We start from the raw sequence: 12853 nt of genomic DNA, 5'->3' as shown, positions 1-12853 counted from the left end.
ACCAGTTGCCTGAAATTTTGTGAACAATGAAAAATAACTTCAAAATAAGTGTTTTCCATAAAAAAAAAAAATTGTTAAATTTATTTAGTCATCTATGTAGGCTGCTATGTGCACCCCCACACATGCATGAACACACATACACATGTGGTAAGTTTGTAGTTGTACAGTTAAAAGAGTTTTGAGGAAAATGTATCCTATTTACTGCTTAGCTATATGACCAATGCAGAACTGTAATATAAATCTCAGAAATTTCAATCCCATTGTTTTTTATTACTGAAGAAAGTAGATCAGCATGATAACAGTTGGATGCAAAAAGCAATCATATTTTCAGTATAAAAATAGTGCGATTGTTTAGTAAGCTATACTACTTAAATGTATTAGGGGGATATAGTGGCTTGCCCTGGATGGTTTTATTTTTTCCTTAGAAATATGTTTTGTTTCCACCCCCTACTAAGAAGGAAGAAATGTTTCCCATTAAGATACGAAGTGAGTTTCTTTTTCACTTTTGCCTTTTATATAGGGATACTGAATATAAAGGACTACAGCTCTCCCTGGATCAGGTCACTGCTACCAAGCCGGCATTCTCTTACGCAAATACAACTCCGACCATAACGGATAATAGAAAGGGAAGCAAATCTCGCCTCTCGAGCACAAAGTCAAAATCAAGGACATCACCATACCCACAGGTAGCTGCCTTTAAAAACCAAAATAATATCTTTTTTAATATCTTGATTTTGACTGCTATTTTACCCAAGTAATTAGAATGGGCCAAAGAACATGTTACTGAAAGGGAATAAAGGATGACAGGTTAAAAGATCTGGAAGCAGGAATATATTTCTTTAAACTGTTTCTAAAAAGCTGGAAACATTTATGTTTCAGCATGCATAATAAATCATCATCAACAACAATAACAGTGCAGGGCTCAGAGTTAACGAGGAGCGGACAGGAAGAAAGTGAAAATGTTGGTTTTGAAATACTTGGTTCGAGAGAATTGTGAGTTTTGCCATTTGAGAAAGCTTGCTTTTTCTTACTCTTCGATAATTCCAGCATATCTAGAAAGCTGCCAGATGTTTGACAGCAGTTTAATACTGAAATCTTAGTCAGGAGGACTGAGTTTTAAGGAGGGAAAGCAACAAGCTAACGCTGAACGGGAACAAGAAAGCTTTTCTACGTACAAAGCTTTGAAAGGGAGAAAGCGCTAGGAGATGGCCACTGGCATCAGTGGACTGTAATTTCCCAGATTCCATTTTCAGGCCTAATGTGTAAGGAACATGTCCCTGCCTGGAGAACGGACCAAATTTGATTAGATCTCTGGACTGGAGCCTACCTAATACATTAACACAACTGATTTCTGCAGAGAATGCCACAGCACTTGCATACTTACATTGTCAACCCTTTAGCTCAAATAAATCTGTTTGTCAAAATAACCATTATGTTTACTAAATAATGATGCAAGTCTTACTGCCCTTATGCCACCACACAGTGGATGTAAATATATGCCTTCATGATGTAACATTTAAAAGCTATGTATTTTTAAAGAGTTCAGGTCAATATTTAACTGATAAATGACCTTGATGACTACAGTTTCTCTGCAGGCACAATGTTTTCTAAATTGACCTCTAAGGCCGTACAATGTGAGCCCAAGTGTCTACATCACTTCTTTTTTTTCTTTCTTTTTCCCCTCAAAAGTACCGGGTGGTAAGAATTTCAGTTAAATGACATCTGCTTTTGGCACAGGGAATATTTAACCAAGTGCCTAGGTATGAAGTCAGATTCTTAATTTTATGAATCTAATTTTGCCAGAGGTTGTTTAATCATTTGTTCATATGCATTTCTGTAGGTTGTTAAAGGAGAGTCTTTCTCTTGAATGCGTTACACCAGACAATTGTAATAAAAATGCTTTAAAGAATTGGGAAACTTCCCTACAATTAATTCTAAATTAGATTTTTAAGATAACTATCTTTGATTTGCTGAAATTACCCTTCATCTCCCCTTACACAGTCCTTTCAGAAGTCCTCACTTGCTAGCAGGATGATCCCAGCTGAAGACCTGTTATCCTCCCACATCAATCTGCTTTCTGAAAATGTGACTTTCATCGGTATCTCCTTATTCTCTCTGCCACCAGAAAAAACCCTGGACTAGCAGTGTCGAGACTGTTGGTTTACCAGGGATTGTTGTCTGACAGCTCAGGGTGTTTAGTCTCCAGTTTCATTTTGTATCCTCATTACCAGCTGCCTGGTAGCAAAGTCACAGATTTCATAATTCAAAAAGAACCAGCTGTACTAGTTGCCAATATCTTGAAAAATGGTCATACCATTCATTGCAGCACATCATCACAAGCAACACTGGCAGCTTGGCTTTGCATCCCTCTCGTCCTCCCCCACCACTGAACAAACTGTTGAAAGAGTAAGAGCTGCTGTGAAGAACATGCAGCAGGTGTCATGGCCTGTGTCCCTCAGTCCCCAGCCTACATAATTTGCCAGTCAGTTGCGGAGAAGCAGAGTGTGGCTCAAAAGCCATGACTGAAAGATGAAGTCACAGATTTTGGTTTACACAGGAGCCTGGATTTTAGTGGACAAAGGAAGCAGGAAGTTTGTTGGTAAAATAATGGCAGTGGGCAATGTATTTCTTAAAGTTAAGGGCACCTAGGTAATTTTAAATGTACATACTTTCCTTTTTTTTTTTAATTCCTCTTTTTTTCTTTCTTTTCACCTTACCACTTACTTTGCTTCAGTCTTGAAGAGAAAAGAGAGTCATATGCCTTACTGGGTGATGACCGAGAAGCCTCTCCATTTCCAGCTGTGTGCCCCTAGGATAGCTACATGAGATGTGAACTGTATGAAAACCAGGTTAATAAATTTCAGCTGAATGTTTACCACTAGAGCAAAATGCAGATGCTTTGGTCACCTAAGACAACGTTAATGTTTTTTTCCTCAAATCTTATGCAAAAGCAGACATGGTGCAATATGGCCCTTATAGGCACTTTAAGCAAAATTAGAGTTTATTAAATTGGAGGCATCAGTCAGCATATGATTAGCACTGACTGACATTAGTACAGTGGGCTACTGGGTTCTGTGAAACCAGCCCCAGACAGGGGAAAGGCCAGCAGAGAGGAGAGCAAACCAAAATTCACGACACAGCTGTAGGATTTGTCCAGACACTTTGAACAGGGCTTTTCTAGTCCTGTCCTACCAGGGAGGTGGACAGCCAAAAGAAGAGGTGAAGAAACAAGAAAGATGAAGGCTTGATAGGGTTTTGCAGAAAAAGGAAAATTGTGAGTTGGTTAAAAGATGTGTGTAGTCTTCCCCCATAATAATAATAATTGTGAGGGGCTCCCAAAATCTACCCCTGGACCTCATTTATTTTGTGTTCCCAAAAGCTAGCCCTGGACCTCATTTATTCTGTACAGAGGAAATAACAACAAGATTGGAAAAACATTTTAATTGTGATCATCTGAACAACCGCTTTGGAGTTTAATCTCCCATTAGTAATGATTGTTTAAAGAAAACATTTAAAATTGTCTGTTGTCTGCCTCTAATGGAAATGTTTATTGGTCAGATCTGGATAAACGTTTATTGATTCATATCTCATCTTATTTCTTGGGTAAATATTATATATATGTATATATATATATATATATATATATATAAAAGGAATGCACGTATACAAGTAAGGATGTACCCAAGAGCTCTTGGACGGAGGCTTTGGTGCGTGCTACACCATGCAGGAGTTTTTGGAAGTAAGAGCCTTCTCTAGTATGTGTCTATTAATGCACCTGATTTTGGAGGTAAATTGATTCTATAGCTCCTTTAAACAGATAATCTGGATTAATTCTGCTGTCCACTTCTATTTGATCATATCAGGCTGAATTCTAGTCAGCCTATTTTTTTTTTTTTGTTTGTTTGGGTTTTTTTCCATTTCTGCCTGTAGACTAAAGCCTTGGCAACTCCCAGTGTATTCAAAAGCAAAGCAAACCTCTCTTTTTATAGTAAACATAACTCCTGATCTGGTGAAGAGTCACCAGCAGTGGGGGTTATTTTAATGGACATACTGTATTACTTTAATCTAAGCCTTTTCACCATCTGTTCTGCCTATAATAGTGAATGCAAAAAGAATGTATTTTACATTTCAGGATTACATTAGTAAAAAGTAAGATAAAAGTGATTTAAAAGCATGCATATGTTCGTAGTACAATGCAGCCAGCATCTGTGATTTTTTTTCTCATGGTTAAGACACAAATCAAGAGGAAAGCTGTTAATGCTGATGCAGTGAAAGTTTTTCATGGAAAAGAGAACTCTGAGAGGGTTTCACTATATATTTAATGTTTATAATGATAAAAACCTGAGTAGGTTGCCAGAAAATTAAATATCTATAACATCTATTGTTTGAACATCTGGCACAGTGTGTGGAGCAGGCTGATGTTGCTGCTTATGACAGGACATGGGCTCAGGCCAGTGAGACACCTGTAGGAATGGAAGGAAGGTCAGGCAAAATAAAATCACCAGAGAAATATTAAATTGTCTACTGGCCTAATACAATTCTATGGACTCCTGTAAAGCAAGCTTTTCTTTGACATTGAGTTTATATTTTCTTATTTCCTTGCCCCTTTGGCCATCACAAAGTTTTTCTTGGGGTGAAAATAGTGTCAGTGGTGGCCTATAGCCCCTTTCTACACCAGTCCTAATCCTGCTGGTGTGCTCTTACTGCGATGGTACGCTGGATTAGCACTCTGGAAGGCATTTCTAGTATCTGGAGATGGCAACTCCATTTCCAGGAACCAGCTGGAGGATCATTTAATTTATTTATCATTGTTGTTTATGCCAGAAGACAATTCAGAAATCACAAAGGGATTTCAGATGTTGCCTATCTGAAGTTCTTTATCATGTTTAACTTCTGTCTGCTGGTCAAACTTTGTCAAAAACCCCAAAATAATAAAATCTGACTGATAGGAGTCAGAAGGCAAAAATTGGCAGAAAGGAAAATGTTTCTGGTGAGGCAGGACCAGGACTGAAAAAGCTATATATTTTCAGTAATTTTATTTGGCCATCATTTTCGTTAAATCTGATTCCATTTTCTATGGTCTTTCATCACTTGACATATGGGAGTGTAATTCTGACTTGAGAGATAGTGTTTCCGCTCTCATTTCAGTAAGGCAGTATCTCTGATCATCCTTTCATTGCTCCGCCTGTCAACATGTCACACATACCCATATTTGGAGACTCCACCTGTCAACATCAGATTCCCAGAAGAGGTAATGGTAGGGCCGCAGTGGTAGAGGCAGCTTTGTGATGCCAAATAGAGATGTGATTAGCTTTGGAGGGAATTAGACATATTTTTGGCCTATGTCTGCTTATGTTGTACCTTAAGGGTGAGCAGTCATATCAAACCTTGGTAGACGATGTGTGCCACAAATAATTCACTGTGCTAATGTAATTCCGTCCATGGCCAGCAGCTGCTATGGGTCAGATCTCAAATAATCATCATTTACATCAAGTACAAAGAATATGCATGAAGTATTGTTGCTCTTGACTACATGGTTACTTGACATTACATGGTGCATTTCTCATATACTGAACATGTGTACTTTGAAAATATTTCCCTTTCTTTTAAGGAAGTGCATGAATGCTGTGCAATTGAATCCTTTGTGGTTAGGTTAAAAATAAAAAAAAATTGAGCAAGTTTTTGGTTAAATGGAGAAATTCCTTTCAAGAGAAGCTGTATTGACCCTGAGGTGTCTTTAGAAACAGAAAACTAATAAGAGAATATCTATTAAAGCTAAGTGAAATTAAGGATTTTTAGTTTGAAAGAATCTCTGATGTTTCTTATAATCATAAACTGTACATAAAAAAAGGAATATCATTATAATATTATTGGAAATTGATTTTCCTTGTCTTCCTCATGAAAGAAAAATGTGCTATGAGTTTTGTTTTTAATAAGAAAATAAATTAACTTAAAACTTTTTTCTACTTACATATAGGCTGATAATATCTTATATTTCAGCTTTTTAAATTTAAAAAAACCAGTTTGTAGAAGTCAAATAAAAAAAGTGCTAAAAATAAATTAAGAACAGGTACAAAAATATTTTTCCTTTTGTGAATTTCCATTTTAACTAAAATGTAATAGTCAAAATCTTGTTAATAATTTCTATTTTTTTATTGGAAACTTAATTTGATTTGTATGCTTTTGTTAAAAAGTTTACAGTAACTCAATTTGTATTTATAGAGATATCTTTGTGACAAAGCAGTTTGAAGACATCAGATCTGAAAGGGTAATGGAAGAGTTAGACATTCCAGTTGGTCACATAACACCGTGATGGCTGAATAAAGTTCCTAGTTAATGTGTGTTGAGCTACTGGCATTTAAAAGAACTCTTTTTTGCCTCTGAAACTATCTTACCTCCATGCAAAATCAGTTTATCCTTTCATCTCTAAAACTGTGCAATGAGTATGGTAGTACTAACTTGCTGACCTCCTCCATATTCACTGGCAGGCTTTTTGCCTACAGGTATTTCTCTGACAACTAATAACAAAATATAATCAAGCTCCCCAAAGCCATGACCCTTTCTTTCTTTCCTTTAAATAGCCTACCATGTTAACAAACAGTATTCACAAATATAAACTGGAATACTGAAGAAATACTCAATTAAATGCCAAAACCACTACTGGTGTTGCACAGATGGTTTAAGTTTCTGTAAGTCAAACATCTGGTCAGTACTTTCGATTGGTAAGTGCATAAAACCTTGATCCTGGCTGATAATGAGGAGTTTCATAGCAACTCAATCTAATGAAAAGGAAGGTAGGCTTATGTTTTCATGAGAGGCCTAATGCCTATTCAAAGAAAACGCATAGTGGGCATCTGGAAGGTGAGTGATGGAATGGGAGAATTCCAAGGTTTCATGTTGTAATACATTGATTTGTGACATGAGTGTGCAGTAGTGAAGAGGCGAGCATGTACAGCTTTGGTCTCATCCCAATCTGTAATCATGGGTGAAATTGATTTAAAGATGTTCCATGAAGTTTGACAGTTCCAATAAATAAAAAGATTTAAAAATGAGATAGCTAAATCCTAGGAGGTTTAATAAGCATTCTTTATCTTTTTTTTTCTCTCCTTTCCCAAAAAGTATCTAAAAATTTGAAACATTCATTATGAATATCTAGAAATCTGTGACATTTAACTTAACCCTTACTTCTCTCTAAACAAATGCTCATGCTCTGCTTTTCCAACTGCCTGCTACTTGCTTCTTCCGTGTTGGGAAAGCTTAAGTGAGGGTGCGGAATGCCAACTCTGCCTGCTTTGGCTAGCAGTCACCTTTTCTGGCAAATAGTTTCTAGATTTTCCTTGCTCTCATGTTGCAACAGAGCTGTGATTTTTACCTTCTTGCCAATCTGCCATCACTTCAGAGCTTTTTTCTGTAGGAGTGTTGGTAGTCCCAGGATCTACAGGAGGCTTTCTTTTCCTTACTAATAGGAGGAAAGAAGTACAAAGATACCACTTCAGGTAAGAAAAAAAACCCAACAACAAACGAAAGATGAGAAAAAGAGAGGGAACCCTTAGAAAAAGAATTTGAAATACATTCAGTTTCAATTTGACATGTGAGAATGCTCCAGAGCAGTCTTATTTCAGTCCCTTTTGAAAGTGTTTTGCTGAAGAGCATTTGAGCACCGTTGCTGAGCACAAGCACTAGCTTTCAAAGCAATAGGAAAAACCTGGACATATTAAAAAAATATTGAATTGTGACATTGATGTTGCTGAACTTAATATTACACATCATAAAGGAGATGGCTATTAAGGGTCGACATGGGATGTTTTAGGCTTTCATGAGGTCTGTGCTGTCATCTGTGAGCTCATTACCGAGTGTTGTACAGGAAAGGACTAGGAGCCCAATCAGAAGGTGCAGACATGTGGGCACGCTCGCAAAAAACACCCTATCACATACATGCTTTCTCTTTCCCGTGCCATTACTTGCAGATTTCACCCAGGCGTAGTAATTTCCCTGTTGCTTCTCCTGTTTTGCAGTATTCTGGGTTTCACACTGAGAGATCCGAGTCTGACCACGAGAGCCAGTGGGGTGGGAGCCCCCTGACTGATACAGCTTCTCCCCAGCTACTGGAGCCCACAGACAGACCGAGCTCCCAGCACCATGATGTCTCCTGTGCCTACAGACAGTACTCAGACCGCAGTGCGCTCTGCTACGGTTTTGCACTCGACCACTCCAGGCTGACTGATGACAGACATTTCCATACTCAGGCCTGTGAAGGCGGCAGATGTGAAGCTGGCCGGTATTTCCTCGGCACACCGCAGCCGGGAAGGGAGAGCTGGTGGGGTTCTCGTTCAGCATTGCCTCTGACTAAGTCATCCCCAGAGAGCAGAGAAGCATATGAGAACAGTATGCCCCACATAACGTCAGTGCACAGGATTCATGGTAAGCGAAAACAAGGCACCATCTCCGACAGAGCAACGCAACACAAACATGCAGCTGTTCATGTGAGAGGCAGAAATTGAGAGAGGCTTTTGATATATGTCTTGGTCTCAGAGATCGCATCTATGGAGATGAGGAATGCTTAAAATTCAAGTTGAGTTTGATGGTCTGGCTTATATGCAGCAAAATATAATTTTGTTATATATTTTTTTAATCTGTGAAATTAAAGTGGAAATATCCGACTGGTGAGGTTTTAAGGGTAATCTTAAAAATACAAACAAAATGATACACTTGATAGAAATGTGCTATTTATTTGACTGAAGATCAAACTGATTTGGGTGGAATATCTTTAGCAAAAAATTAGAGCTCCATCCAAGCTAGATATTAAAAAATCTTTAAAGTCTTTGGAGAAATTGTTCTCCAAATTACTTTTTTCTTCATTAATATCCAACTGGATATTACTAGATTCTGAAAGATTTGCTGTTTATTTTTATTTAAAATTGGCAATTCAAATTAACATTTGCTTTTGGTTTCAGACATTTACCCCCACCAATAATTTTTAGCTAATTGGAGTTTCTTCACCCTTTTAGCACCAAGTCTGAAGCCTTGCTTGGTGTCTGGCAGGTTGCAAACTCCATGCAGTAGCACATCATCAGAGGCTGAAGCTAATAAAAAAATCACGGTGAAAGACTGATCTTGGGTTTGGAAAAATCTGAAGCTCCTCGGGTTTAAAGGGTAGGCTGAGAGATGAAGGACTGCAGCTGACCCAGAAGTCAGAGTTTAAGGTTGTAAGGATAGTGAATTTAATTTTTTTAATTGAAAATTGTTTTTTTATATTTATATATATATAATAAATTTAAATTAAAAAAATGCTTTTCTACTAAAATAATCTTTTAAAATATAGGTTGTATCTAAAGAACTCATAAAAGCTAATTACATTAATACCACTCCAGTGACTTGCAGAATGAGAATTTGGAAATAAAAAAGAACTGCACTATTTCACTCTAATCCGAGGAAAATTCTATTGAGATTAGAAATATGATTAAATAGCAAGTTCTAAGAAATACAATCAGTGGAAAAATGAGGAAACAAAGGGAGCCCTAAATTTTGAAGAGGACAGTTCTCCATTTTCCCTGTGAGAACACACCTCCTTCCTTGTGTCTCTTTTGTACGTCTGTCATGCTTGTTTCTCTAGCTTTCTTTTCTCCAAAAAAAGAAGAGAATTGAACAAAGTATGATGATTTTGCTGGGAAATTTCATGCATGGTAATTCTTGCTGAGCACAGAAAGATAGTAATGTAGGAATACCATACGGAGGTACAAATACAAAAGTGTTAAATATTTATTCCACACCTTTATCAAGGCTAATCAATGCAAATGGTTAATATAATTTGATTTTAGTTTGTTCCTTGGTGGTGTTGTAATTCCATGTGCTGCAGTTATTTTCTTTGTTGTATCAAGTCTTATGTATTTCAATAGGCCTTCAGTCTGCATGTAGCTTTGAGGGTAAAACCTCACACGTTGGCCTTAGTTGAGGAGAGAAACATCTCATCTTCCTTTGCAAATGTGACATTTTCATTTAGATTTAGGCAGTTTCAAACCTTGGCCTTTCACAAATGAAAATCCTTTTGACAATACTATGTGAATGTTGCTGTCAGAGCAGTTTCTTTGGGCAGAAAATATTTGCATCCTTTTCTGTTCTTTTAATGTATCTTCTGGTAGTCCGGGCTCGGAGTCACCTTACGATAATGAGAATTAGCTGACCAGTACGACAGGTCCTGGAAATTACACATGAATCCATGCATTTCTGGTCATGCTCAGGAAGTTTGGAACACTGCAGATATGGTCTGTGCAGTGAGACAAGCTGAGCATATGGTTTAGTGCTGCGGCCAACCAGCTCCACAGTGTGTCATGGTGTGCTGGACCTATTGTGTGCGTGGATGGCTGGAGCTCCCTTCCAGCTCCAGGCCCTGGTGTTTTGGGTCCAGATCTTACAAAGGTGTGAAGGATAAATTTGTGCTCGTGAGTATTGAACAGTGTAGTACTTCCACCAACAAATGGCAGGATATGTTTATGATAAAAGCCCATCACTGATTTTTGCCATGAACTCTGCCACACAGTGGTAGCTGGGCAGATCTGTATGCCTTGATCAAACGCAGAGCAGGGAAAGCCGTGCTAGTCTGAAAATGGGTTTCCTTTGAGGAGTCCGGTCAACCAACCCAATGGGCCTCATCTCCAAAGAGGACTTTGCATGTGCTGAGGCAAAGGCATCGTTAAGTAATTTTTGTAAGTCCAACGCATGCCCTCCTGCAGGTATGTATCTCAGCAAATCCTTTATCAAGCACTTTATTATCGTGTGGCCTTAGTTGGTTGTTCAGGTTTAGGGTTCACTCGCTTTCTTCCTAGTGAGGTTTGACAGGTCTGATTCTGTGCTTTCAGATATATGCAAGCTGAACACCTTCTCTGATATGTCTGTGGGCCTTATTTTTTAACGAGAGGTTCAAATACAGTTATATTTTCCCATTCTAAAAGTTTTATATGGCAAATATTTATGTGTTGGGATATGACATCGCATTTGTACAGTAACCCTGTTTAATAGCTATGGGTTCTTATGCTTCTAAAGATCTACTTCCTTACCTGTGTTTATTTATTGTTGTGTAACCTGCATAAAGTCACTATAGAGCCACAAGCTATTCCACAATGCTGTCTTTATGTTTTAGCTCCTGGAAAGGCCTCAGAAGATACGTTGGAATGATGTACATTTGTAATTCCTTGAGATTTTTGTTTTCATCATGGTACCAATTCACTCAGACTTTGTTGACACAAAGAGGTAGTGAGGGGTCAGGGCCTGAAGGTCAGTGCTGAGGGCACTTTGACATGCCCTATAGTGCCCTGCCTAGCCTCTAGCTGCTCCAGAAGACATAGAGTTCCTGTAGAGCTGGTGCCATACCTGCTGGGCCCATGCAGAAGCTTGGTTACCCTAGAGCATCTCAGGTGGCACTGGATTTCTGTGTTGAGGTGCTTAGACCTCTGCTTCGTATATTTTCAGCTAGGTCACTTGTTCCATGTGCAGACATTGGAAACTAGAGGTTGTCACTGAAAAGCAAGGGGTCTACCACAGTCATTTTTGGTGACTTTGTTATGAGTCACTTGCCTCTGTCTTGGTTTTCTGTCTGTAAAATAAGATTCAGGGTACTTGTTCTTTAAGATTGCTTGCCTCCTTCAATCTCAATGCTTGTCTCCTTTCTATCTTTCCTAGGGAGAGGACACTGGGATGAGGACAGTGTTGTTAGCTCACCTGATCCTGGCTCTGCCAGTGAATCAGGTGACCGATACCGTGCTGAGCAATATCAAAGCAGTCCACACGAACCTAGCAAAATTGAAACTCTTATAAGAGCCACCCAGCAAATGATTAAAGAGGAAGAAAACAGACTACAACTGCGGAAAACGACTCCTGATCCACTGATCTCCATTAATGGCACAGGGAAGAAGCATGCTATCTGTTTTGCAAATTACCCTCAGCAGCAGTTGGCAGGGGATGTCTGCCGCGTCCCGATGGTTGCCAACACTCCTCCCTGTGAACACATCCAGCAACGAGATGGAAAGATCATGAGCCCACATGAAAATGACTATGACAACAGCCCCACAACATTGTCTAGGATAAGCAGCCCTAATTCTGACAGAATATCAAAATCTAGTTTGGTACTAGCAAAAGACTACCTGCATTCAGATGTGTCTCCTCATCAAACCCCAGGGGATCACCCAGCAGCCTCTCCAAATTATTACAGCTCCCACAGGCAGTACTTTGATAAGCATTCTTACACATTAACTGGATATGCCCTGGAGCATCTATATGACACTGAAACCATTAGAAACTATTCACTAGGCTGTAATGGATCACACTTTGATGTGACTTCTCACTTAAGGATGCAGCAAGATCCAGCACAAGGACACAAGGGAACATCTGTTATAATAACCAATGGAAGCTGACACTTTTTTTCTAAAAACTTCTGTGCTTTAAAAAGTAACCTTTGAGATCTAATTGGAAGATATTATATGTTTTCATGCCCTTGTCGTTACCAGCATTTGATATAACACAGTGCACTACAAAGAATAATCTAAGGTTTGAGGGGCTAAATTAGTTAACACACATTACTTTTTAAAAATAAAAATGCATTGGCATGCAGGTTAGAGTGAGTGGAGCTAAACTCAACGTTGGTGCCATGCAAGATGAGAAGGATGGAAAAGGTCTAGGCAGGGAGTGCTTGGGGCAGATAGCAGAGCAATTTGTGTGCATTGTGTAAGAGCTGGCTGTTTGGAAACACTGCCAAGGGCAGCCCTTCTGAACTGCATGTGCACCACAGGTCCCAGCCAACAAAACTGCTATGCACTCTTTTTATGCGGAAAGTTGGAATGTGTTCCTTTGAAATACACAA

The 12853-nt window shown here is 38.7% G+C and overlaps 1 protein-coding gene across 1 annotated transcript in view; it reads left to right on the top strand.

Moving 5' to 3' along the window:
• The window catches only part of SIM1 (SIM bHLH transcription factor 1), a 48723-nt gene extending 36113 nt beyond the window's left edge, over positions 1-12610 (top strand). The window contains exons 9-11 of the mRNA XM_037392526.1: positions 521-686; positions 8016-8421; positions 11677-12610. Coding sequence (XP_037248423.1) covers positions 521-686; positions 8016-8421; positions 11677-12407 — 1303 coding nt within the window. The 3' untranslated portion in view covers positions 12408-12610. The remainder of the gene's footprint in view (positions 1-520; positions 687-8015; positions 8422-11676) is intronic.
• The last annotated feature ends 243 nt before the right edge of the window (positions 12611-12853 follow it).

This window comes from Falco rusticolus, chromosome 6 (genome assembly GCF_015220075.1).
Source record: "Falco rusticolus isolate bFalRus1 chromosome 6, bFalRus1.pri, whole genome shotgun sequence".
In the NCBI taxonomy this organism is placed as follows: domain Eukaryota; kingdom Metazoa; phylum Chordata; class Aves; order Falconiformes; family Falconidae; genus Falco; species Falco rusticolus.
The sequence above is the reverse complement of the archived record's forward strand: the minus strand, read 5'-3'. Positions and strand labels throughout refer to the sequence as shown.